Source organism: Cynocephalus volans, chromosome X, assembly GCF_027409185.1.
Source record: "Cynocephalus volans isolate mCynVol1 chromosome X, mCynVol1.pri, whole genome shotgun sequence".
Lineage (NCBI taxonomy): Eukaryota > Metazoa > Chordata > Mammalia > Dermoptera > Cynocephalidae > Cynocephalus > Cynocephalus volans.
The window spans coordinates 143,243,373-143,271,027 of NC_084478.1; the positions used below are offsets into that span (position 1 = coordinate 143,243,373).

The 27,655-nt window shown below is 39.9% G+C and overlaps 1 protein-coding gene across 2 annotated transcripts in view; it reads right to left on the bottom strand.

Moving 5' to 3' along the window:
• Nucleotides 1-5,231: 5,231 nt before the first annotated feature.
• The window catches only part of ENOX2 (ecto-NOX disulfide-thiol exchanger 2), a 321,651-nt gene continuing 299,227 nt past the window's right edge, over nt 5,232-27,655 (bottom strand). For both annotated transcript variants that reach the window (XM_063083160.1, XM_063083159.1), the window contains 5 exons: nt 20,696-20,877; nt 15,496-15,603; nt 12,052-12,160; nt 8,543-8,628; nt 5,232-6,006 (listed from right to left, as the gene is read on the bottom strand). In XM_063083160.1, coding sequence (XP_062939230.1) covers nt 5,875-6,006; nt 8,543-8,628; nt 12,052-12,160; nt 15,496-15,603; nt 20,696-20,877 — 617 coding nt within the window. In that variant the 3' untranslated portion in view covers nt 5,232-5,874. The remainder of the gene's footprint in view (nt 6,007-8,542; nt 8,629-12,051; nt 12,161-15,495; nt 15,604-20,695; nt 20,878-27,655) is intronic.

Here is a 27,655-nt window from a genome sequence, read left to right on the forward strand (position 1 = left end):
CCTCTCCAGGGAGTCGCCTCTTGTCAGCATGCACTCAGCCATTCTGCTGGGTCACAAAGCGGTACCGCAGGGTGTGTGGTCTCTGCCAAGCTTCCACCTCCCCTGCTGGACATCTCCCTGTTCCGTGCGCACTGGGCCGGGCTGCTGGGATGCACAGAGGCACCGCAGAGCATGTGGTCTCTGCGGAGCTTCCCTGCTAGACGTCTCCCTGCTCCCTGCACACTGGGTTGGGCTGGGGATGGAGCCAGGTGGTGGTGGTGATGCCTATCTGCTGGATCATACAGCGGTGGCCCCACAGGTTGTGTGGTCTCTATGGAGCTTCTGCCTCCCCTGCTGGATGTCTCCTGCTCTGCGCACACTAACTTATATATATTAACACATTTAATGAAATTAATCCCAGTCCCCCTTTGGGAGCTTTACATCTCATCAGCCTTCTCTATCAGGGATTCTTCACAGAGACTGTGAGTAGAATTTAGTGAGTGTGTAAATTTGGGTGGAAAAATTATATTTATACTTCTACTAACCTCTAACTGAAACTTTGCATTTTCTTCCACTGTAAATGTAGGCAACAAACTACAGAGGTCTTAGCAGCACCTGTGACTTTTTCACCAGTATCACAGATACGAGAGTATTTTGAAAATTTTGTGGAAAAATTGAATTAAAAGATAACACAAAATCTTCCATGAACTTCTTGAAGACCCTTTGTATTATCATATCACACAACATTTCAGATTTCTTGAAATACTTATGCTCATCACTACTTCAAAATTAGTTATTTGACCTGTCATTACATACTGCTATTTCATGTGTTAAAGGACATCTATGTTACTATTATTACAAATGTGATATTAGTCCGTTTGTGTTGTATTAGTCCGTTTTGTGTTGCTATAACAGGAATACCTGAGACTGGGTAATATGTAAAGAACAGAGGTTTATTTGATTCATGATTCTGGGACAGCTGCATCTGGTGTGAGCCTCAGGCTGCTTCTACATATGGTAGAAAGTGACAGGCAGCTGGCAGTGGGTACAAGCAGATCACATGGTGAGAGGAGGCAAGAGAGAGAGAGAGGGAGGTGCCAGCGTCCTATTAACAACCAGCTCTTGCAGGAACTAATAGAGCAAGAACTCACTCATTAATCCCCCCTCCCCCAGGGAGAGCATTAACCCATTCATGAGGGATCCACCCCCATGACTCAATCAGTTTCCAAGACTGCCACATTAGGGATCAAATTTCCACATGAGTTTTCGAGGGGACAACACATCCAACTCCGTCAGGGTTCATGGGCTTCACCAGATTTCACAAGGAGTCCATGGCACCAAAGAATGTTATGAACTCCTACTTTATATTCTTTCATCCATACTAGGCAGAGGCTGGAGCTCAAGTGGGGTAGAGATTGGGAGGACTCAGAAATCTTGCATTCTCATCCCAGCTCCATCATCCACTTAGCTATGTGACCTAGGGCATGGCTCTTCATCCTTTTGAGACCTGTTTTCCTTGGCTGCAATAATGGTAAGGTAGCCATCTGCCCCTGCTAGCTCGCAAGGTGTTGTGAAGATCAAATGACATAAAGCTTATGCATTGAGTTGCTTTGAAAACACTTTAAAGCACCATATAAGGTATTTATTGAGGAATATTAATGAATTAAGGTTTCAGAGGTCTGATGTTGCAGAGAATTATTAATTTTAGGGTAGTCTGATACTGGGCAATTGGGCAGAACACTCTTTAATATATTATGCATACCATTTTCCACCCAAGGTTGGATACCATCTCCATAAGGCTCTGTAACCTTGAAAGCTCATACCTGTGTGCAATCAATTCCTTTTCTTTCCTCCTGTTGCCGCAATAACTAATTGCTTCAGTATGCCTTCGAGATTTTCCTCCCAGATAGAAAATTTTGGCAAGCTGAGATCTTCAAAGCTCACTGTCAAACTGAAAGACTGGGATGGTCTTATGAATCTTGGGATATGGGAGAAAATATAAGGTCCCTTTGTCCTCTTTGTTAATGAGGTGTGGTCTGTCCTGTGATGAGACAAGGTGGAATTGGAAGGATCCTGAGACTATATCAGAAGAGAACAGAAGGAAGCCTCCTCCCCATGTCAGGCTTGGGCCAGGCATTACCTACCTCTGATGGAGCATTGTTCACTAAAATCTACGAGTTTCTCTGAGCCAGTGGATCTCATTCTTCTTTTAAGTTACTGTGTGATCCTATGAGATCCTCAATACTGTAAAGGTAGCTCTGGTGTCATTAAGGCATTGTTAAGATGACTATTAGTCCAATAATTATTATAGGTATTTATTGAGCTGCAAAAAAGCCTTCCCCAGGGAATCAGCAACAAAGCAGCAATTTAGCTCAACCACACAGCTCAAGTGCTGGTCCCCACAGGAAGCTCCCCCATTTTAGAAGTAAGCAAAGGACAGCAAATTAGTTCCAGTGCAGAGTTTAAGTAGTGGGAACAGCAAAGAATCCAACACAGATTGAAAGAAAAAACAAAATACCCACAGACCAGAGACAAAGTTTGATATTAACTAGTAAAGGTCTTACATCACTAAAGAACACCTATAAAACCCTGAAGGACCAGAAGTCCCCTGGGCTACCAAGCCAGGGAGGGGGGAGGACTGGGGGCCTTGGTCACGCCCCCCCAACACCTGCAACCAGCCCAGCCAGACCACTGAGCTGCTTTAGGAAGCGTTCTGGGCTCTTCCTAGCAAGGGTGGTGGGAGGTGAGACTTTCAGCCACACCCCCTTGACATCTGCACCCAGCCCAGCAATGACCAAGCAATTGCTGGAAGGCCCCTGGTCTCCCCTGTAGGAATGAGGGGGGTGCCACAGGCCTCAACCCCACCCCTCCTCCTTCCTCCTTCCTCCTTCTCCCACCTTATTTCCTTCTCCTTTCCCCTCTCCCCCTCCCCCCCAACTGCTCTGCAACATCATAGAATGCAGAAATATATATATAAATAAATAAACTTAACAAAAAACAAATAATACAATTTATTCTTCATTATATGAAAATGACACATTTGGGGGCCCAAATTAAAAATTTTAAAAAAAAGCTTGAACATAGGTATTGTGTCTAATATTCTCTGAAAAATAACTTTTTTATTTGCATTGAAGACTTTTAACAAGCAAGTTGGTAATATTTAAAAAATGAGAATTAGAAATGCCACAGGACCAGGGAGGGAGATGAAAGAACCATTTGTAAAATAAAAGAAAGCTTCTATTCATTATTATCTGGAAAAAACATAACTACTGTATCTCATAAAAATAACAAAACAGCAATATTTCAAAATTCTGGAGGAAAAACAGAACCATACATAGCACTGAGAACTTGTAAGGAAAATAGCTTTGTTAATAGATTTCTATGGTAAATAGATGGAAAGGACTGTGAGATATGGTATTTGGCCCAATTTGATTATATAATATAATATAAACATATTCTATTTTTACACATTATAATAACCGTAGACTAATACTTTAGGGTTCTCAAGAGAAACAGAACCAATGGGACAGACAGACAGACAGACAGACACACACACACACACACACACACACACACACACACACGCGTGCGCACGAGAGAGAGAGATATTGAGAGATGTTTATTTTAAGGAATTGGCTCATTCAATTGTGGGGGCTGGCAAGTTTGATATTTGTAGGTCTGGCCAGCAGGCTGGAAGTTCTGGCAGGAGTTGATGTTGCAGTTTTGAGTCTGAAGGCAGTATGAAGGCAGAATTCCTTTCTCAGGGCACCTTAATCTTTTCTTACATGGCCTTCAACTGATTGAATGAGACCCACCCACATTACGGTAGGTAATCAGCTTTACTCAAAGTTTACTGGTTTAAATGTTAATTGCATCTAAAAGAAAATACCTTCACAACAACATCTAGGCTGGTGTTTGACCAAGCAATTGGGCACTATAGCCTAGCCAAGCTGACATATAAAATTAACCATCACAACAAGTATATTTGGGCAGGCAGGGAGAGGTATACCTGGACTAAACTGGCAGGAGTAACAGAAACAGGCAATTTGCAATATAAGTAGATTAAGTAAAGGAGAGCAAGGTGTTTAGGTGTGGCAGCTGTTGCTTTAAAATTTAGCTTTATTTAACTTATTTAAATAAGAAATAACTGATAAGTGGAAAGTTTCCCTTGATTTCATAGATATTATTTAAATAATTCCAGGAGTCCCTGAGACTGATGAATCAAAGTCTTCCGTAGCATTGATGACAGAGACGCTTCAGTGAGAAAACTCGTGTAAAAACAGCCCTAGCTTCCTGCTGCTGCCACAACAGCATGCTTGAGGGGGAAGCTAATTTTTGGCATGAATAGGTGGCTGTGGAACCCTATTTGTAGCTGTCAAGGCAGGCTTAGCATCTTCTTCCACATCCTGGTAACCCAAAGGAAGAAATCAAGATAATCTACTAAAGGATTACTTAGAGAGCAAGTTATTCAAAATAGAACACAAAACTGAGGTATACAAAAGGAATATTTATCTTTGAAAAATACAACTTTGAACACTAATGACATCTCATTTACAAAGTATTTCTGTGAAATACTTTCCATTGGCTTTCCTTACTCAGTACATCCTCTTTAATCGAGACTCAAGGGAGGGCATGCTTGTGTTATTATAAGCACCACCACCACCTCCACAAAATAGAGACCATCTCTGCCTCAGTATATTAGCCCCAAACTTCCATCCTTTCCTTTTCTTTTCCACCAAGCAGAACATCTTGACTGGTCCACTCACACTCTGCCATTGCGATCTGCTGTTGGGCACCGCAGAACTGGAGATGGCCCTGGCAGTCAGAACTCCAGGTGCAGCTGACCTAATTGCAGGAAGCCTCATATACCCTGGCTCATTATTAATTAACTCATTACTATTAATACTCATATCAACTCTTTGCAAACATTCAGCATGAAGTAAAACATAGTATTTACAGCAGTACACGGTTTGCAATTCAACACACTGACAGCAGCAGAAGAGGGACCAACAGACTGTAAGAAGGCCAGAGGGAAAAGGATAATAAAATCACCCCCTTCTGCTAATGTGTGTACATGTGTGTGAGTGTGCACCCATGCGTGAGCGTGGTTTAATTCACAGAAAACTAAACATGCCCTCCTTTAAAAGCAGACTATTTACAAGTGATTCTGAATAGCATGAACACATGCCAATCATACTGGATACTCGCTTTCTGCAGATTCATCTAGATTTATTTTTAAAAATTCTGAAATAGACCTTTTATCTGATATATTAGAGAAAATAGCTTTAGAACATTTGTCAACTTTTGGTTCATAGTAATTTTGCAAAAAGCCACAAACCATGCTTTGTTATTTAAAAGGTGAACATGAAGCACCTTCTAGAAGATGCTGATGTGTGATTCATTTACTGGTCTACTGAGGATTGGAAAGACAACGGCAGCTACACAGAGTACCTGGCGTTCCTCTCATTCCTTTCACCAGTAGCAACATTAATGTGAAGAGAAGTTTGGAAACACAAATCACATAGAAGTCATCAAAACATTTCAGTTAACAGTGTTTAAAAAAATACCAAAGTCTACAACAGTAGTACAGACACTGAAAACACTCCAAACACTCTTTAGCCTCAAGACTCTTTCAATACTGCTACTAAGAAAAGACAACCAATTGACAGAAAGGGGAGGACATTACAGCACTTGAGGTTTGAGGCAATTTCTCTTTAGGGCCTGTAGCTTGAGGTGCTGTTCTAGGATCCTTATTTTAACTCAAAAGATATTCCAGAAATGAATTGACAAATTCAAAGTAATTCCCACTTGAAAACCATTGAAAACACAAATCACTTTTCAAGCTTGTCCAACACACACTTATTTTCAGGATCCCAGGTTGTCAGGCAAAGAGATTCAGGTGAGTTTCAAGCCCTCAAAACCACAGAATTTCCATCTTTTTTCCAGGCTGGCTCCAACTCCAGTCATTTCCTGCTTGAAGGTATGCTGGAGTCTACTCATGAGACATTCCACATCACTGGTGCATATCTGTGGGATGAGAGGACATCTCCATTTACAACCAGTTCTACTTTCCTAATCTGCTGCTATTTTAGATTGCTGGTGTGTGTGTGTGTGTGTGTGTGTGTGTGTGTGTGTGTGTGTGTGTGTGTGTGTGTGTGTGTGTGTGTGTGTGTGTGTTGGGGGGTTAACCTCCTCTCCATCCTTATACATTTGTGTGTGTGTGTGTGTTGGGGGGTTAACCTCCTCTCCATCCTTATACATTTGTGTGTGTGTGTGTGTGTGTTGGGGGGTTAACCTCCTCTCCATCCTTATACATTTGTGCATGTTGGTAGAATGGCTTCCAGAGTGTGTGTGTGTGTGTGTGTGTGTGTGTGTGTGTGTGTGTTGGGGGGTTAACCTCCTCTCCATCCTTATACATTTGTGCATGTTGGTAGAATGGCTTCCAGAGTGTGTGTGTGTGTGTGTGTGTGTGTGTGTGTGTGTGTGTGTGTGTGTGTTGGGGGGTTAACCTCCTCTCCATCCTTATACATTTGTGCATGTTGGTAGAATGGCTTCCAGACAGCAGCATTCCTCTGCTGTGACCACCAGAGTCCACTGAGCCTGCTTATTGGAAAGAGCTGGTGGAGAGGCTTGGGTTTGTGGCCAGCAGAATGACAGCTGCCCAGAGCTGATGATGCTGTGTGCAGGCCCACTGAGGCTGCCTAATCTTTTGGGAGTGGAGGGAGGCAGATATATCTGCCATCAGAGCAGACTTCTTCACACTCACACATTAGTTCACAAAGGAAAAGTAACAAAAATGCAGAATGCTCTGTGTTCCTGTGTACATTGTCTTTCTCCCTGCTTCACACACACACACACCCTGCAAAACAAAAACAAAAAACAAACCTGTGGACTCTTTTAGGGCTTGTTTTAGGTGGTCATCTTTACATTAGTAGTGCAATCTTCCTAACTGTGAACTTGGGCAGCAGGGCTTGGCTGAAAAACACCTGGGGATTCCTGAAGAAACCCAGAGTTGCTGTCACACTGAATGTTCCTGAAGCTGGAGGGAGGGAACCCCCAAACCTGCTGGTACCATTGCAGCTCTCTTCTGAAGCTGCTAAGGAGGAACTGGGCCTAGGTTAGAAGTGAAGTCATGCCTTCTTCCCAGTGCTGCTGGTAGACTGTACCCACTTAAGTGAAAGAAGCACATTGCAGGGTGGCATGTAGAGTAGAATCCCCATTTCAAGAAACACAAATAATGTTTATAGATATATACATATAATATAGGTACAGCATATGTATAGAAAAGGGCCTGAAATATTTACCAAATTGTTAACAATCATTATTCTTGAGGGGTAGGATTATGGGAAACTTTCACTTTCTCTTTACTATGATTCTACATTGCTTACATTAAGACAATGTGTACGTATTATTTTTTGTAAATTAAAAAAGAACTAGATAATTTTTGTTGACACATAGTTCAATTTCATACCACTGCAATGGACCACTGGGTCCTGGTACACACATTCCATCCTCCCCTTCACTGCCAAATGGGCTATATAATTGCAGAATAGCATCATTTGCAAGAGGGAAACGAGGGGGGAGTGCTAGCTAGAACTAAAATAAATGCCATTGAGGAGGATGTATCACCACAGCCGGAATATGGTTAGAACAATAAGATTCCCAAATGGGTCAGTGCCTTTAAGAGGACATATGGTTAAATGGCTTAACATTTTGGACATCCGGCTGTCAGAAATCTGTATTCAATGGCACTTCTCAAAAGGCCCAGGTCCTGTGAAATAGTGAATACAATCCATGAGCAGGTTTAACTGAATGGTGCTTCTGGAAAAATGTATCATGAGCTTATTCATTCTGAGGAATCAAGAGACCCCTCCAGCTTCTAAGAGGCATCCTTGACTTCCTCAGGAATGAGCACTTACCCTTGCTCCAGGTGCTCTGTGAGTTCCCCAAAGGATAGCATCCGGGGAAGGAAATGGCCCATGAGATAGTTGTGAGCAAATATTCAGTCTGTGTTACAGAGCCCCTCAGCTCATTGTTCCATCTTTTTTTTTTTTTTGTCCTTGCCTGGATTGTTTTGCAGTTGAAAATGGCAGTAGTGATGATGGGAGACATGATTAGAGTAAGACTTCCAGCTCTGAAAATTAGCATTTGCTAACGGCTAAAGGCCCAGGACAAAAGTTTGAAGGGTGAGAAAGCTGATATTGGTCAATTTGCTGGTTAATTTGCAGCTTATATGTAAATTAAGAAGAATGGAGGAACATTCTTCTCAGATGTATCTTGAATGTAGGGTGACCAACTTGTTCAAGTTTGTCTGAGACTTCCCCAGTTTTAGCACTCAAAGTCTCAAGTCCCAGGAAACCCTTCAGTCCTGCGTAAACTGGGACAGATGGTCATCCTACTTGCAAGAGGGAAACTCTACACCAAATTGCAGTGAGAGAGCAGGTGAGGGAAACCTTGCCTTAGAGCAATAACTAATGATATATTTATGCCTGAGGAGAGTAAGGTCACAGGTTCACAAAGAACCCTACATCCTCCTACATCCCCATTACAGGCCCCCACATACCTTATTATCAAGACGATGCAAGTAGGAACAGATGTATTCAATGCTTGCTCCAAATGGGTGAACATGAAGGAATGTGGAGATAATCCCTGTGGAGACAAGACCATGCAGCTTACCCTTGAGCACTGTATTCCTTGAGCTTTCACATGACAGTGAATATGCACAGCATAAATATACTGGGCACTGTCCTAAGTTTACCTATATTTTACACATTTAATTTTTGTAACAACACCGTGAGGAGGTATTGCCATCCCCATTTCATGGATGAGGATACTGAGGCATGGAAAGTTTAAGCAACTTGCCCAAGGTCACAGCAGTGCATTTGAACCCAGACAGTTGATTTTAACCACTACACCTACTGCCCTGCATGTAGAAAAGCTGGCATTTGAGGATCACTTCTATCATTTGTGATGGCTAAAGACCATCCAAACTCTAGAATTTTACAATGAGTTTAGATAGTGCTGGTTTTTGTGCAGTTCCTTTGCACGGTCTTTAAATTAGACTTCTGCCTCTTAGGCATTAATAATGTCTTGCTGTTACGGCAAATGTACAAATCATATACTTTGCCTGATTAACCTAGTGCCTCTCACAAGAGAACTTGCTGATTGTATTAGGGTTTTATTTTGTGAGTAGCTCTGTAAAGAAAAGCCAAACATTCCATTCACAGCTGATTCAAGAGGTCACTAGCATTTTGTGCTTAGAGCCTCAAACCATTCTGTGTAACAGAACTCTTATAGCAGTTTACAGCCTCAGGAACACATGTGATTTCTGCTCAGCCTAACTGTGGGGTGACTGGCAGCTGCATGTAACTGCCTTGATTGTTCTGGCCATCAGGTTAATTGTTCTAATACTTCTTTCTCTGGCAAAAGGTGGAAAATAAATTGACCACAAGTGCACTATTTTGTTTTCTTAATTATTTTGGATTCACCTCCTTCATAAGATCTTAGGTACTTCAAATAGACCCAGAATTGAGTTTTGCTGAAAACTGCCAGGAAATAAAAGTAAAATTTAATTTGGTTTATAAACTACAACTTCTCTGTCCCTTTAACAGAGTGACAAAAAAATAGCACAAGTTTAAATTGTTCCTCAAAGTTCAATCAGTTCTTTGTGAGAATCTTCCAAATATTAGACAGCAAGGGGGTGGGGTGGGCAGTTTAGAAGGAACAGATGGTGGGACTCAACATCTGTCCCAAAGGGATGGTATTACTTATAACACTATTTTGTTCTTAAGTGATTAGGTAAATGGCATTTCTAAGCACTGATTCTAGCTGAGAAATGTAAATTCTGAAGAAGACAGTCCATGTTCACAGAAATTCTAGATGCCAAAGCCAAGAAAGGCTATCAAATGCCAAGAAATAACTTCAGAGGTTTAAAAACACTAAACAGTTTTTGTGAGTTCGCACCCAAAGAACTGATTTATAAAACAGATTTTTCTTTTTCTCTGTCCACCTAAGACTACCTTCTTTAAAAAAAACAAAACAAGGAACACTTACTTTAAGAACTGTTTTTTTCTAAGACTATCCACTTACAGAGGCTTCCTTCAACCCCCAGCACTTCTCTGACAGGTCTCCCTGTTGCCATGCCAATTTGTTAAGAAGTTTCAGTTGGAAAACGTTAATAAGTTGTCACTTTTCTTGAAGACTCAATGGCAGATCCCCCTGTGCATCTTTATTAACATATCAAAGTGTTAAATCTGAGTATAATACCCACTACCAAAGGAGGCAAATATATTTTACAAATAGGCAGAAGCCAGTCAGTGTGGAGGACTTTTCAGACTGGGTTGGGGCTACTGTGTGGCTCAGCTTCCTAGAAGGCAGCTGGGATTATGTACTGTGGCCCAAGACTAGCCCCTCTCAAATGATTGAATATTTTAGAACCTCAATCTGCTACTGTTCTCCAAGTAGAATATAAAGTTAACAAGCATTTGTGACTAGTGCTGTAAGTGTAAAATGGTTTCCACTCACTAAGGGTTTACTCTGGACCAGGCACTGTGCTATGTGATTAAAGTGAATTATTTTAATAAATACTCACAGTTGCCCTTTTGAGGTAGGTGTTATTAGTATGCCTATTTTGCAGATGCAGGATCTGAAGCTCAGAAAAGAAATGCTGGGGTCAAGATGGGAAGCCAGGTCTATCTGATTCTTTAACCATTTGTGCTATCTTGCCTCTCTGAATAAACTTTTATATAGAGAGAGCAATTCTAGCACTGATCTCGTCAGAGTCCACCAGTGTCCAACACACAACAGACGACCTCCTGAGTCATCAGCAATGTGATATAATAAAAAAAAATTTGGTCTTTGTCCCTGGTTCCTGGCACATAGCTCCTAAAAGTCTTAGAATCTCTGGAGAAATAAGAATGTCTTTTTGTATGCTAATGAGATGATTGGTGGCTAGAGGCCCCGTAATAGCTTGATAGCTTCAGGATGGGGGCTGGCATCCAGAAAGAACAAGGCATCATTAGAGGTTTGGGACTTTCAGACTCATTCCCCAGAAATCCGGGAGGGAAGAGGGGCTGGATATTGAGTTAATCATGAATGACCTGACTTAAACAATCATGCCTATGTAATGAAACCTCCATAAAAATCCCTTCCTGGTTGGTGAAAACATTGAGATGCTGGGAGGAATGGCACACCCAGAAAGGATATAGAAGCTCCACGTACTTTCTCTCAGTACCTTGTCCTATGCATCTCTTTCATTTGGCTGTTCCTGACTTGTATCCTTTATAAGAAACTGGTAATAGTAAGTAAAGCACTTTCCTGAATTCTGTGAGTTGTTCCAGCAAATTATCAAACTTGGGGGAAGGGTCATGGGAACACCTGACTTTGCAGCCACACAGGACAGAAGTGTGGGTAACTTGGAGACCTGATATTTGAGACTGGCATCTAAAGTGAGGGTAGTCTTGTGGAATTGAGCCCTTTAACTTGTTAAGTCTCATAGTAATTTTGGGTAGTGTCAGAATTGAATTGAATTGAATCGTAGGACACCCAGTTGGTGTCTCAGAGTTGGAGAAGTGGTGTTGAAAAATATACTACATATCTGGTGTCAGGAGGTAAAACAAATCTCTTATTTGGTGTCAGAAGTATCATGAGTAACAATAGCTCAGCCAGTAACCTGGAAAAACTCAAGAGGCATACACTTGCTCCAAAGGCTCATCTGAAAAAGCTCTTTGTCAAACAGGGTCTGTACTTGCCCCCTGAGTGGATGTGAGAGGGCTTAGCTATCCTTGCACAGAGATTTTAGAAAATCTACAGTGTGTTTCTCCAGCTGACACCCTCTTAGCATAGTGCTAGTACTGACACACTTAACGTGACAAAGAGCCTGATGAGGGCTGGGAGCTGCAGTTAGAATTTTTATAGCAATTTGTACTTGTTCTTACCCCACTGTCTTCGGGACTATGGGTTCTTGCACTGTCATGCTTCATAAATGCTTGGCGTGTGCTTATTAATTTTAGGTAAACCCCTCCCCTTCTCCATCATATCCTATGTGTTGTGTGTGTGTGTTAGTTTCCTTACCCACTAGCAGTGCTTCACGTTCAGATTTGATCGGACTGCTGTTCATGGTCTTCTCAAGTGGGTAGTCACTTTCCTGGTTTGATGCACACAGTCTAGAAGCACAGCTTTCCTGTGGGAATAACATGCTTCCTGGGTCAGTTCACCTTATTTGGCAATAGAGCTGATCTCAATTAACTACACAGCAGGTAACTTCTTAACACAGGACCATACAAGCAGTACTGTCAAATTTAGATTATTCAGTGGGAGGGGAAATAGCATAAGTTACAAAAGGATCACAGATAATCCAAAGCTTCTTTATATGGCTTCAAGCACAGAAAAATTTAAACATTTATCTTCACCAGTTTTTTTTTCTGCCTTCATCATTCTTGACTCTATACAAATAATCTGGGGGACCAGACCCAACATTTATTGTCTCCTAACTAGATGACAGGAACTGTTAGATATATATAATCTCCATTCTACAGAGAAGAAAGTGAGGCTCAGATAAATTAGGTAAATTGGCTAAGATCACATTACTAGGAAGTATTGGAGCTGGGATTTCATTCCAGATTAACCACTGTTAAAAGGACCTTTCCTTTTTTTTTAAAGTCCACATCCCGATAACGGTAAGTCCCATCTCTGAATGGAGAATCTGCATCGTAGCCAATCCACTCACAGGTTGGCCTTTGAACTAAAAATTAGAACTTTTATCTATTGATTAACAACTCTCACTCTCTCTTTTCTCTCTGATAAGGACATTGTCAGTTAGAATATTCCTGACTTTACAGCAAGAAATGACCATGACCAAAAATATCATTAGTTAGTGGCCTTTGTCACTGTAATTTTTTCTCTTTCTGATATCAGCAGGCAGGTTTCATAAGGATACTCAGGAGAAATCCATGACCAGCATCAAACTGAAAAGTACCTCCAGACGTTTCATGGACTTTTCTTTCTCTTTGGGTACTGAGAATATCTTTTCTGTATTATAAATGTGAAGAAAGAGCCTTAAGAGGAAGGACTAAAAGAAATCACTACTTCAGTCTTCTACTGCTGTAAAAGAAAATGCTGGGGAAATGCTTCTTGTGGAGCAGATCGTGGTTGACTCAGATGGTTTATCACTTCTTCCCTTCCACAAACTCTCAGCAGGGACAGGATTCCTTCTGCTTTCTTTAATGATGTCTTCAAATCTTCCAGGATGCTGTCTCTGAGTGAGATGAATGGTCTATGGTACAAGACATGTTGTTTTTTGGATTTATAGGCTTCCTGGTTGTAGTACGAGGGGAACCCTTTCTTGATGACCTGCTCAATCTTTGGCCTTTAGAATCCAATTCAGGCAGTAACCATTATGCCAAGTTTGATTTAAACTACTGGCTCACTTCTAAGCCATGGGCTTCACATCTTAAAACATTAAATGATCCAGTAAGCCATTTCTTAAGTGTGAGAGTTTAACAGATTGGGGTTGATTTAAGATGTGAAGATATCCTGAGAAGTTTTAGCCATCTTGAATAGAACTGTACCCTTACTAAAACCTGACTTCAATTTTATTACAGCTGGCATAAAAAAAAAAAAAAATTACAGTGTATATTGAGGTGATGCTTATCACCTTGAATTTTACTAGCAGATTCAAAGAGCTAGTTCTTTTCACAGTAAGACAGACATAAGTCACACTGTTATATTGCACAACACTGACAATAACTCACACTGTGGCTCACTGTCAAGAAACCCAAACAAAAACAAACAAAAAAGATCCCTCCTCACCAAAACTTATTACTTTCCTTTCAACCTGAAATTATTTTTGCAGTCTAATGTGATGGTACTTTGCTTCCTAACCTAATTGTGTCAGGTTGAAATATTTGGTAACAAATCAGCTTCCCAGAGAAGATCAGTTTATAATAAACTGTCATGAATTTCTCTAAAAGAAGCTTTGCTTAAAACAACAGGAAAAAACATTCTGACTCACTTTGTTTTTTGATTATCAGTTGGATCTCTCTCCCTGTCCTCTTTGGTATATTCAATTCCAGAATGGGAATTACTTATCCTTAGGCACAACATGGCCAGTTTCTTCTATGCTATTTGACCTCTTGCTTCTTTAAATTAAATACAAAGCAGAAAGCCGCTTACACTAAAAATATCCTTAAGTCAATTTGTGATGTCAATTCTAAAGAGTGATTCTGAGCACAATGTCATTAGCATAACCCCATGTCTATCTATAGTCTTCTGGCTACACACACTCCATTTTATGCAGGAAACAATATGTAGCAGCTCTGGGACATTTTAGAAGCTCTGATAGTATGAGCAAAGTCCTGATAAGTAGAGCAGCTTTGGCACTTCTCAATTAAATCCTTGATAAATGACTTTCTCTGGGATTGTGCTCATTTCTTTAATAGTACCCACAAAACTGGAAAGTGAGTTGGTTTTATGAAGTAGAAGAATTAAAAGCATATTGTAAATGGCCTCCAGAAGAAAACACTTTCAATCATTGTTTCAACTATACCAAGGTTGCCAGTTCTTCACAGCACTCTGGGGGAAGTCACTGCGCTGGTAAACACCCAGGGCCTGAATGCATTGCATTTTTCTAGGCTGAGCAAAGAAGATAAAGAGCATGAGCTCTTGAGGAACTGTATCGTTGTTGATTTCTGACTCTTGGTCCCACCTCCTAATCTTCTCTTCCTTCTGAGACATTAAAGTCAGGCAGTTTTGGTCAATGGGCCTTTCTTTTCAGAGGATAACTTCAGCTAGATCAGGCCATCAAGAGACTGGAGAGGTATGACAAGGAGACACCCATCAGTAGACTCTATAAACTTTAAAGAGACTGGGCACCTGATTCATGGTTGTGATACACTAATTTGTCCAGATGTTAGCAGACTCTCTCAGAGGTCCTCACAGGTAGTTTTTATTGCTGCAAGCTCTCACTTGATAGTCTCATCTTGCCTTTCCTATTGCTATTATCTAACTCTAGAATACTCTTTCTCTCTGTTTCTTTCCAAGGTTTCCCTCCTTTTGGTGTTGGCTATTACTCTCACCTGCAGCTGCTCATTATTACACTGGATGGAGTGTCTGCAAAGAAATGTCAGTGTTCTAGTTGCACTTGTGTTTCTTCCTTTAGTGAAATGTTCGATAAAGGTACTTTGTGTCACACGAGTTTTCTACATTGCGATTTGTTGGACTAGGGAAGCAGGGAAGAGGTGTGCACTCTGGTCTTCTCCAAGAGGGAAGACTGAGGAATCCTAGGGATGGACTGACTTCATATTCATTGAAAAGTATCCTCTCCAGAACCCTTGGAAATGTCAATGACTCATACCTAAAAGCAGAGCCCTTAATATAAGAATTACCTTGGAGAAGGGCTTTTAATCCCCAATCAACCAAACATTCTACATGAATTCCTATCACAGTAACTTCCAGGGCATTTTCATTATCACTGAAAGTGGGGGGGCAAGGGAAAAGGTTTACTTAGGACTCATGTACCTTTTCTTTAAGATTTTCCAACATTTTTTCCACCTGCAACTTGTCATCTTTGATTTTTTCAAGTTCAGCTTCTTTCCTTTTGTATTCCTCTTGGACTTTGAGTAGATGCTGCAATGAAGACCAAAGACAATTAAGTCACTAATTAAGGAACCACAATTCATTTAAAATCTTTGGCTGAAGTTAGATATCAGGCAGGCCTGCCTCACTTTCCCCCAGTACACAGAATCATTTTTCCATGTAGAGAATGGGAAAATCAAGATACTTTTTACTTTAAGTTATTTTATCTGGTTTTATGAACTTCCTTTAAACTTGTTCATATTTTAGAAAGGGCCTGATAAACTAATTGATCCAGTCACTTAACTTCTTCCCTATTCTGGCCAAAAGTAAGGGTAGGGTGCAGTTAATATTGTGTGGGAAATATCTCAGTTGCTGCATATATATTTCAATTGCTGCACAGAAGTGAACTTAATGAAGTAAAACATTCTTGCAAATAGCCAAGCCAAGTTCAATTTCTGTGAGGAAAGTAGTAAGTGATCCAAAGTTCATATATGTTAGTTTCCATATAAATATGCATGGAGCTGGATTTATCATTATTATTAATTACAACAAATACTACTTATTGAATGCCTAATATGTGCTAAGAATTGTGCTGAGTCTTCTATGCATGATCTCATTGAAGCCTCATAATAACCCTATGAGACTATTATTCCTGAGGCTTAGAGAGGTAAAGTGGCTTCCCTAAGGCCATTCAGATAGTAAGTGACAAGAGTTGGGATTATAAACCAGGTCAGTTCAGCCCCAGAGTTCTTTTCTTTTCTTTCTTTTTTTTTTCGTTGCCATTAAATAAGCTTTTTATTTTAGAATTATTTTACAGTTACAGTTACAGAAAAATTGCAAGAGAGATTTCCCTATTGTTATCATTACAATGGTACATTTGTCACAGCAGTATTGATACATTATTACTATTATCTAAAGTCCATATTTTATTTCAATTTTCTTAGTTTATACCTAATGTCCCTTTTCTGTTCTAGGACTCCATCCAGAATATAATATTTCAGTTAGTTTTCATGTTTTCTTAGGCTACTCTAGACTGGCATGATGTCTGAGATCTCCCTTATTTGTGATCATTTTGACAGTTTTAAGGACACTGATGAGGTGTTTTGTAGAATGTCCCTCAAGTTAGGTCTTGCTGTTGTGTTTAATCATGATTAGATAGATGTAATATTTTTTTGGAAAAAGACCACATAAACAAAGTGCCATTCTCATCACACACACTTAAGGTCAACCCCAGAGTTCTTAACGACCATATTATATTACATGAGGGTACTTCCAAAAGTTCATGAAAAGTAGAATTAAAAGATAATATGAATCTTTCCATGAACTTTTGGAAGTACCCTCGTATATCTTTTGGGATAAGATGGGAGAAATTTTATCATTGTTTACAAGGCTATTTTTCCAATATAAAGTAATTAAAATGAGTATAATTTCATCTTTTAGGAGGAAGAGATCTAATTCTCACTGAGGTCTCTGAAATGATGAAATGAAAAAAAATTCATCATTCTTGAATTGCATTTAAGTAGCATAATTATCCTTCTGTGGAATGGCTTGAAAATCAAGGTAAGGGAAAAATAACAACAAAAATGTTTCAAAAGTCTTGCTTTTCAAAGGCTTGCAAAAGACCATTAGAAGGGCAATGGCACAATGTGTATTGCCAATATTCTTTGAAGCTGAGGAGATGCATTTTTTGGCAGGAAGATCTCTGATATAATTTATATGTTCTAATTCAACTCCATGGTGACGGTAAGAGGAAGGTAAGCATTACTTCACACATTTTGCTAATAGGAAAGGTGAAACATTAATGTGATATTACTTGTCACACAGGAAGACAATGGTGGCAGAAGTAATAACATGGGGCTTCTAGTACCAGAAGAGCTTTCCGGTTCATAATTTGTAATTTCCAACCAACAATTAGCTTTGGCCTAGATAATTCCAAGGCATAGAGGTAAAAAATTATTGCACAGTTTAAGTTGTAAGGCAAATGTTTGGTAGTCTGGCACGACAGAAGAGGAGAGTACCCTTATTCAGAAGCACTTTTCCTTTACTATAGTGAAAGCAGGTGTTGGTATCTTTAAAATTGTAGGCTCACTGTGGTGATGGTTACGTAAAACTTCTAGATGTGAGCATCTATTACACAATGTCGTATCAGAATGCAATTGGAGCTGGATGTACTTATTTACTTTACTCTTTATACTTGGAATTATGTGCAGGTAAACCTATTTGCATAAATGACTGTGAAAACAAACAAAAAACCAAAATAAGAACAGATTGGTATTATGTGCCCAAAGCACTGATACTTAAAAACTTATAACATCCCCACTTCTGCCTAAATCATGGGTCGGATTCCTGCTATTCCTTCTAAAAGGCTGTATTACTTGGTGTTCTATCAACTGATACTTATTCGTCAGCACTTTTCATATCTAAATAATTGAAGATCTTCATAAAGATCTCAAGGCCCTGTGTATATCCTGAAGTACCTTCTGAAGCATAAAGATTAGATTTTGTTCAGTGTAGTTTTAACGTTAAATATTTTTCACTGAATGCTCATTCTTTGAAAATTGGTGATCCACTGCTATCTATGTGTAGTGGATTGAATTATGTCCCCCCAAACTTCATGAAACTTGAATTGTGTCCCCCAAGTTTTATGTATTAGAAACTTAGCCCCCACTGTGATTGTTAAGAGGGTGGGAAATCCTATTATGGTAATTGAAAGGTGGAGCCTTGAAGAGGTGATTGGATTGTAGGACCATACAGTAGTGGTCAGGGGTGTGGTTCTGAGGGCTTTAAAAGAAGAGGAGAGTCTGTCTTTCTCTCTCTCTCTCTGTTCTCTCTGCTTCCACCACTTTGCAGTGTGAGACCCCTAGGTCACTGTCAACACCACCCAGATGGACTTTGGATTTCCCAGCCTCAGAAACTGTAAGCAATAAATGTCGTTTTTCTTTATAAATTACCCAGTTCCATGTATTTTTTTATAAGCAACGAAGATGGACTAATACAGAAAATTGGTACCAGAGAAGTGGGGTGTTGCTTATAACAAATACTTGAAAATGTGGAAGCAGATTTGGAACTGGGTGTTAGGCAAAGGTTGGAGGAGTTTGGAGGACTGAGAAGAAGACAAAAAGATGAGGGAAAGTTTGAAATGTCTTAGAGACTGGTTACGTGGTGGCGAGCAGAATGCTGACAGAAATACGGACTGTAAAGACCATTCTAAGGAGGTCTCAGATAGAAATCAGAAGGAGTTTATTGGAAACTGGGACAAAGATCACCCTTGCTGTGAACTGGCAAGTAACTTGGCTGTATTGTGTCCATGCCCTAGGACTTTGTGGAAGTTGGAACGTAGGAGTTGTGAACCAGAGCACTTGGCCGAAGAAATTTCTAAGCAGCAAAGCATTAAGGAAGCTACATAGCTACTTGTAACAGCCTACAGTGAGTTATGGTGGCAAAGGCATGACATAAAGCCAGAATTCAATAGGGAAGCAGAGTGTAAACATTTAGAAAATTTGCAGCCTGGCCATGTGGTAGAGAAGTAGAGTGCATGCAATGGTGCAGCCGAGTGACCATTAGCTAAGATTAGTACAAAGAAAAGGGATTATTAAGAGAAGGGGAAAAGGGCCCTGAAGGCATTGCAGAAGACTCTGGGGCCAATCCTTCATTTCAGGCCCAAAGACCTAGGGAGACAAAATGGTCTTGGGGAAAAGGCCTGAGGTGCCCTTCACAGGCTCGCTGCTCAGGACCACCTTGGGAAGCTGCTTCCAGCACCAGCACCCTAGCTGCTTTGGCTGCTCCAGCTGTAGCTAAATTGGTCCAAGGTGTGGCTGGACCCACAGCTTTGGAAGATAAAAGCTGGAAGCCTTGGCAGCGTCCACATGGTGGGAAGTCTTTAGGTTCACAGAATGCTAGAGCTGTAGAGGCTTGGGAGCCTCCACCCTAATTTCAAAGGATGTATAGAAAAGTCTGGGGGCCCAGGAATAGATCTGTCACAGGCAGTCACTGCAGACAACCTTCACTAGAGCAATGCCGAGCAGAAATGTGGGGTCAGAGTTGCAGCAGAGAAACCCCAACAGTGCCATGCCTAGTGGAGCCGTGGGAGCGGGACTGCCGTGGAAACCCCAGACTTGTGGAGCTACCAGAGTGCAACACCAGCCTGGGAGAGGTGAAGTGTGGCCAGAGACCAGGAAAGCTGTAGGAACAGAGCTGCCTGAGGATTTGGGGACCCAACCCCCATACCGGTGTGTAGAGGAGGTGGAACATGGAGTCAAGGTACATGATTTGCCAGCTTTGAGATTTGATCTCTTCCCTGCTGGGTTTCGGACTTGTTTGGGACCTGTTATACCTTGCTTTTGGCCTATCTCTCCCTTTTGGAATGGGAATATGTACCCTATGTTTGTCCCACCATTGTATCTTGGTAGTAGATAACTTGTATTAATTTCACAGATGAGACTTTGAACTTTGGACTTTTGAGTTGAAACAAGTTAAGACTATGGGGATGAAATGAATATATTTGCATGTATAAAGACATGAGTTTTGGGAGCCAGGGGCAGAATGTACTGGATTGAATTATGTCCCCCAAAACTCCCTGAAACTCTTCCTCGTGTCCCCCAAGTTTTATATATTATAAACTTAGCTTACACTGTGACTGTTGAGAGGGTGGGAAATCCTATTATGGTAATTGAAAGGTGGAGCCTTGAAGAGGTGATTGGATTGTAGGACTGCGCTGTAGTGAATGGATTAAAAATGGTGGTTAGGGTTGTGGTTCTGAGGGCTTTAAAAGAAGAGAGTCTGTCTCTCTCTCTGCTTTCTCTGCTTCCACCATCCTGCAATGTGAGACCCCTGGGTCACTGTCACAACCACTAGATGGACTTTGGATTTCCCAGCGTCAGAAATTGTAAGTAATAAATTTCATTTTCTTTATAAATCACCCAGTACAGTGTACTTTGTTATAAGCAACAAAAACAGACTAATACACTATATATTAACCAGAATATTTCATTAGCCACAACACATAATCCCTTTTTACCTGTACCAGAAAATATAACATCAAGAATAACAGGTTTGATATTCTATTTGCTTACAAGGGACCCTTATACAGGTGAGGAGCTGATGCTATCTTTCCAGAAAGCTCAGAAAACCAAAATGCCTTTACCTGTTGCATTCCTTGCAGGGCTTGTTGCAGGAGTTTCAGCTGCTGTTCCTTATTTGGGTCATCATCTCTGTGGGCTTTGCCTTGTTCTTGCTTGAGCAGTTCTACCTCATTCCGATAGGCATCAAGCTGCCAACGGAGGCTGTCATTTTCTTCCTTCAGAGCTTCTGCCTGTGATACTAAGGCTAAATAATCAATGTAAAATATTAAACCACATGTCCATATTCCTTTGTGGTTCACCAGAGAATCATGAAAACTTGGTATTTTAAATTAACGTGTATAAAGAGCCTCTTGATGAGAACTTTAGGTCTGAGTTGGCCATGGCAGCGAGAGATGGACACGAGTGCACACAGGTCCATTTTTGTCAAGGAGCCAGGATTCCAACACACAAAAGTCCTCATTATGATTCATATTCTCCATCCCAAATACAACTAAGGTATTTCCAGGTAATATAGGTCACTTTTATTTGAAATGCAGAAAATGATAACAGCCCTGTAATAATAAAATACAGGACTAATTGGCTCAAACTGACAACTGCTTACACAATAATTTTGCTGACAGATGTTTTGAATGAATGTAGCATTGACTGGTTCTACAGAGGAAAGGTTAATGTAAAAACTAAGACGCAAGCTTTCTGGTTTCTGGTCCAGCATGTAAGGAGCTTAAAAGTTGCCACTCTGTCATAACAGCAAATAAAAAGCTGAACAAACTAAAGAAAGTCAACAACTCTTCTTATATCATCAGAGAAGTGAGGTCACAGGGCAAACCACTGCCCTCCCAAATTGGAGATATAGACAGGAGAATATAGAGAATCACAACTTACCAGGCCAGAAACCCATGAGCAGAAACCTCTGAGGGAAGCAGTGCCAGGGTAGGAAAAACTAAACTGTAATTGAAGAATTGTTGGAAGCTCAGTGTGGACAAGTTCTGTGAATTAAAAACTTCAGGGAGACCCAGTCAGAGGGGAGTCCCCACACTTTTGTGAGTTTTATTTCCAGGAGATCTACCAGGTCCTCACAGTGAATATCAGAGGGAAAAACCCCTTGTGCTTCTGGCAGGGGAGGGGGAATAGGAACTATTTTGAAAGTTGGAATGGCAGAACATTCTGTTCTTTTTATCAAGGTCTGCCCTCAGGAAAACTATTTTAGCAGAGGCTAACCTGCTGGGGTTTAGAAGAGCCTAACAAACGTGAAGGATGGAAAATAACCAACTCCACACCCCTCCAGCCATCCTAACCCACCTGATAAGCACTGGTTTAGTTCACAGTCCAGAGGCACAGGCTCACCAAAAGACTAGAGAACTAGAGAACTACATACTTCTCCATCCCCCAAACCTTTCCACCACACAAATAAAGAGCTATTTACTAGAATACTTTTCACCCAATACATCATGTCTGAATTCTAACAAAAATTTACAAGGCATACTAAATGTCAAAAAACACAGTTTGAGGAGACAGAGAAAACATCAGAACCATCAGAACCAGGCTCAGATATGGCAGGAATGTTGGAATTATCAGACTTGGAATTAAAAAAAAAACAAAACACGATGATTAATATGCAAAGGGCTTTAATGGAAAAAGTAGACAATATGTAAGAATAAATGGATAATATAAGCACAGAGATGGAAATTCTAGGAAAGAATCAAAAAGAAATACTAGAGATCCAAAACACTAATAGAAACGAAGAATGCCTGTGATGGACTCATAAGTAGACTGGACATAACTGAGGAAAGAAATCTCTGAGCTTGAGGATATGAGAATAGAAACTTCTAAAACTAAAAATCTGTCTTAGTCATTTGGGCTTCTATAACAAAATACCATAAACTGGGTAGCTTGTAAACAACAGAAATTTATTTCTCACAGTTCTGGAAGCTGGGAAGTAAAAGATCAAGGTGCCAGTAGTTTCAGTGTCTGGTGAGGGCCTTCTCCCAGGTTCATAGATAGTGCATTCTAGCTGCATCCTCACATGGGTAAGGCAGCTCTCTGGGGCCTCTTTTATAAGGACACTAATCCCATTAGTGAGGGCTCCATCCTCATGACCTAAGTATCTCCCAAAGGACCCACTTCCTAATAGCATCACATTGGTGATTAGGTCTCAACATATGAATTTTGGGGAACATAAACATTTAGTCCATAAGAAAAGCAAAGAGAAAAAAGACTAAAAAAACCCACATAACAGAATATTTAAGAACTGTGGGACTACTACAAAAGGTGTAAACATGTATAATGAGAATACTGGAAAAAGGAAAGAAAAACAGAATTAAAATTTGAAGTAATAATGACTCAGAATTTCCCTAAATTAATGTCAGACACCAAACCACAGATCCAGGAGGCTCAGAGAACACCAAGCAGAATAAATGCCCCCCAAAACCTACACCTACGCATATCAAAGTTCAGAAAATCAAAATCAAGAAAAAATCTTGAAAGAAGCTAGAGGAAAAATCTCCTTCCCTATAGAGGGGCAAATATAAACAATACATCTGACTTCTCTTCGGAAACCATGCAATTATTATTAGCACTGAATGCATATGTTAAAAATGAAGAAAGACCTAAAATCAGTAATCTAAGTTTTTACCTTAGAAACTAGTAAAACAAGAACAAATCAAATTAAATCCAAAGCAAGCAGTCTGACCGTTTTTTACAAAATTAAACACACTCTTACCATATGATCCAGCAATCGTGCTCCTTGGCATTTACCCAAATAAACTGAAAATTTATGTCTACACAAAAACCTGCACAGAAATGTTTATAGTGACTTTATTCATAATTGCCAAAACTTGGGAGCAACCAAGATGTCCTTTAGTAGGTGAATGGATGGATAAACTGTGGTACATCCAGACAATGGAATATTATTCAGTGCTAAAAAGAAATTAGTTACCAAGTCATGAAAAAACATGAAGGAAACTTAAATGCATAGTACTATGTAAAAGAAGTCAATCTGAAAAGGCTACACACTATATATTTCTAACTATGTAACATTCTGGAAAAGGCAAAACTGTGGAGACAGTAAAAAGATTAGTGGTTGTCAGTGGTTAGTGGAGAGGGAGGGATGAATAGGCAGAGCACAGAGGATTTTTAGGGTGGTGAAACTATTCTGTAAGATACTACAATGGTGGATAAACATCATTGTCCATTTGTAAAAACCCACAAAATGTACAACAAAGAGTGAACCCTAATGTAAACTATGGACTTTGGGTGATAATGATGTGTCTGTCAGTGCAGGCTCATCAAATGTAATAAATGTACCTTTCTGGCAGGGGATGTTGACAGTACGGGAGACTGTGCCTCTGTAGAGACAGGAATTATACTTGTACGGGAACTCTCTACTTTCGTTCACTTTTGCTGTGAACCTAAAACTACTCTAAAAAAATAAATTTTAATTAAAAAAAAATGAAGACACATGGGGAAACAGTTTAAATTTAATTATTTATGGTTTGGGGCACATATTTCAAGGTTGAAAATTATAAAGTCTATTTCAAAATACTTAATTGGAGGTTTTTCATTCATCAACAAACATTTATTGAGTACCTAGTATGTTCCAGGCTTATGACTATGGTAAAAATAATTATGTGATTCTACTGATATCTATTGTTTAAAAGCTAAACATTTTTAGTTTGTTTATTTTTTTGATTACTAACAGAACACAAAGCCCATTAAAAGAGTCATTATCAAAATGGATTAAAATTATAAATCGATATATTAAATATATGAGAAGGTTAAAAGGCAATTTGACAAAGATGAATTTTCACAGCTACCTATGGGGAGGCACTTGGGTGGAAGAAAGTAAAAATAAAGTAATGGAAATCAAACTATGGAAATTATTAGCTATAAACGGTGGAAGAAGAGTTTTTTAAAGGGATTTCAAAGAGAACATTCATCCTCTACATAATAAGTGAAAAGAACTTGTGCTTTACAAAGATGAAATATATAGGATAAAACCATATTCTGAGGGCAAAAACATTTCCTATTCCTAAAAGGAAGCTGCCTTTCAGGGAAGCACTGAGTTTAATTCACTGCCTTGAACATAAAGGTTTTTCTAAAACTATTTAAGTATTGATATAGGCTGCTGTGATCAAATTGTCTATATAAAGCAGAGAGTGGCGGTTAATGGGAAGGGTTCTGGTTAGAAAGATATAGCAGTGTTGAGATGTTCTCAGTGTCCACATTTGTTTTCTGTGCATGGCTATGCAATTATCTTGATATGGCAGTTTTAAACCTCGCATTTTAGATTTTAAAAAATTACAAAAGACCTTTGGCATGACACATTACTTTTATGTTTAGTTTTAATACTTATTTTAATTCTTGCTGTAATAAAATAGATTTTGTGTCTTTGAAGAGGAAGTCATTACACAGAGACTTGGATTCCCAGCACTCCAAATAATGTTTGACATTGCCATCTCTCCCAGTGGCTGGGATAATTTTCATCAGACAGGCAGTGTTCTTAACAACCACAACAGCAAAAAAACATGCTACAAGTGAAGTTGACTGTATACAAAACTGTTCAGAAAAAGGGACATTAACTATCTGTCAGAGGAAGAAATATTTGGTTTGCTTACTGGACCAATACAAAGGACAGCACCTTGAGCTAGAGTTTGGCTGAATAGCATACAGGTTACACTGTAAATCAAGTGACTCCTACATATGGACAGTTATTTATTTCTGCTTTGGTTTTCATGTTTGTCCTCCAGCAGTCCATACAGCTCAATACAAAATAGTGATATTTCATTTTCCTCCTTTTGTTTTTCCTTATACTATAGGCCAGTAATTATGCTCATGTTCTACATGTCACATGGAAAAGGGCAGAGACCTAGGAGGATGGTTAGAGGCGTATTCTCCAGTTTAAATGTGAAAATGAGGAGAAGAGACTGCTTCTGTCCTGGGGGAAAGGGCATGCTGATGAGCAGCAATGGATACCTGCAGCCAAGCAGGAACAGATAATAATCTTCTCAGTTTAGACATGTCACTAAGTAAAAGAAAATGTGATCGCCTATAATGCTACCGAGGAGACTTTACCTACAAAATGTATTTCCTACTCTCCAAAATGAGGGTTTTTGTCATTTTAATGAGGATACCAAGTCTTTTCTTTCACAGACTTAATATTAATTGGGCCCGTTTCTGAAGCTGGAGTTCTTTGTACATTGCCAGACATTGAAAAGTTCAATATTACTTTTTAATAATATGTTTGAGTAGGTGAACCCATCAGTCCTGATACTAAAGGGCATAGTACAGTGGATGTATTCATATCTTGCCATCATTAGTTCTCTGCTTCTCCTTTTTGACTATTTCCTATATGGGAATAACATTTTTCTTTATGGGGGTTGCTCCTCAGATCTGAAGGCTGCCAGTTCATCATGGCAATATGAAAGTATGAAGGCACCTGTGAGCTCCCCCTTTTAGAGGAGCTGCTAAGAGCAAAATCCCAGATGTGTTTCTGTACAACAAAAGATCAAAAAGAATTTTGTGCCATTAAAAATAAATTAATGCCTAGGTTTCTTCAATGGTACAAAGAAAACAAACAAAAATTAATAGAAGTAAATTCAGGGATTCTGTTACCCTCACAAAGCCTCATTACGGAAGATGCTAAAAAAGGTTACAAAATTATAGAAGGAAGGATTACAACATTCCTCTGAAGGCTCATAAAAAAAGTTTGAGCTGGAGTGATTCACAAAGGGGAAAAGCCAGAAAGAACAAAGAGTGGGAAGAAAGAGAGAGATAATATGACCATGATGCACTGGTTCAGGCAAAATCTCAGGTGGGGTCCCTGAGCTCACAACGCCTTGCTTTCCTTGCCTCTATAGGTCATTATCTCCACTCTGGTCAGGCTTCTGCCAGCATGGATGACCTGGGACCTCATTGTTTTTCCTCTGAGATCTCTAAATTCCTCTCCCCAATACAGAATCCTCACCTGCCAGTTATCTCACTGCCCCTTATCACCTTGATACTCTGTTCTCTTTCCTTGCTGGAACTCTTAATCTCAGAGTGGCCAACTTCACCCAGGCCATTAATTGCTTTCTGGCTAAACAGATTCCACTGCAAACTTTTCAGCACGCTGCATTCTTCAGCCTCCTGAAAACCTCTGGCCAGGCTTACCATGCCAATCCCCAACTCACAGTCACTTCCTTCAACTTTCTCTGCTCCTTATCCTGGGCAGCAAAGAACTCTTATAGGAAGTTGCAGAGCCAGGCAGCGAGAGCAATATAGACTCATATTGGCCTTTGCTGATGGGTCTCTCACCTCTCATTAATTTCTTCCTTCCATACTGCCCACAGCACTTATTCCAGATCTGCTCCTCTCTCCTCATGGTCTCATTTACAAATCATTTCTATAATCCTTGGTCGACCAATCTCTTACTGTATGGAGAAGCCCGGGCTACATATATACATTCAGTTTCCACTCTGTTGTCTCAGAGGAAGAGGATTCTCTCCTCTCTAAAGCAAACTCCACCTAAATTTGGATCACTTCCCATTCTTCTTTCCCATGATTCCAATTCCATACCATAATTACCCATAAGTACTCTTTCATTCTTTAGCAACTTCAAGCTCACATTTTCCATGGCCTCTTTCCCTTTTATTGAACAAAAAATCACAATGTAATTTTAACTTTGTTACCAATTCTAGTCACCATTTATAATACCTGTATTTCCTTTTGCTTAATACCCAACTTCTTGACCTGTAGTTTTTGTCTACTTTCTCTATTATTAGTGTCATATATTCTGGCTCCTACCTCTATCTACTAAAATAACTCTTGCTCAACACTGTTTTTCTCAATTACTATCTTCTTTGTAACATCTGATAATGTTGATTACTCCCTATTTCTATAAAATTTTCTCTTGGTTTCCACAACCCAATTCTTTTCTAGTTTTCATCCAGCTTCTCAGACTGATCTTTTTCTATCTTCTCTGCAAACTCCTCTTTCTTTTCTTCTCCCCTACTGTGGGTAGCCTCTCAAAGTTCTATATTCAGCCC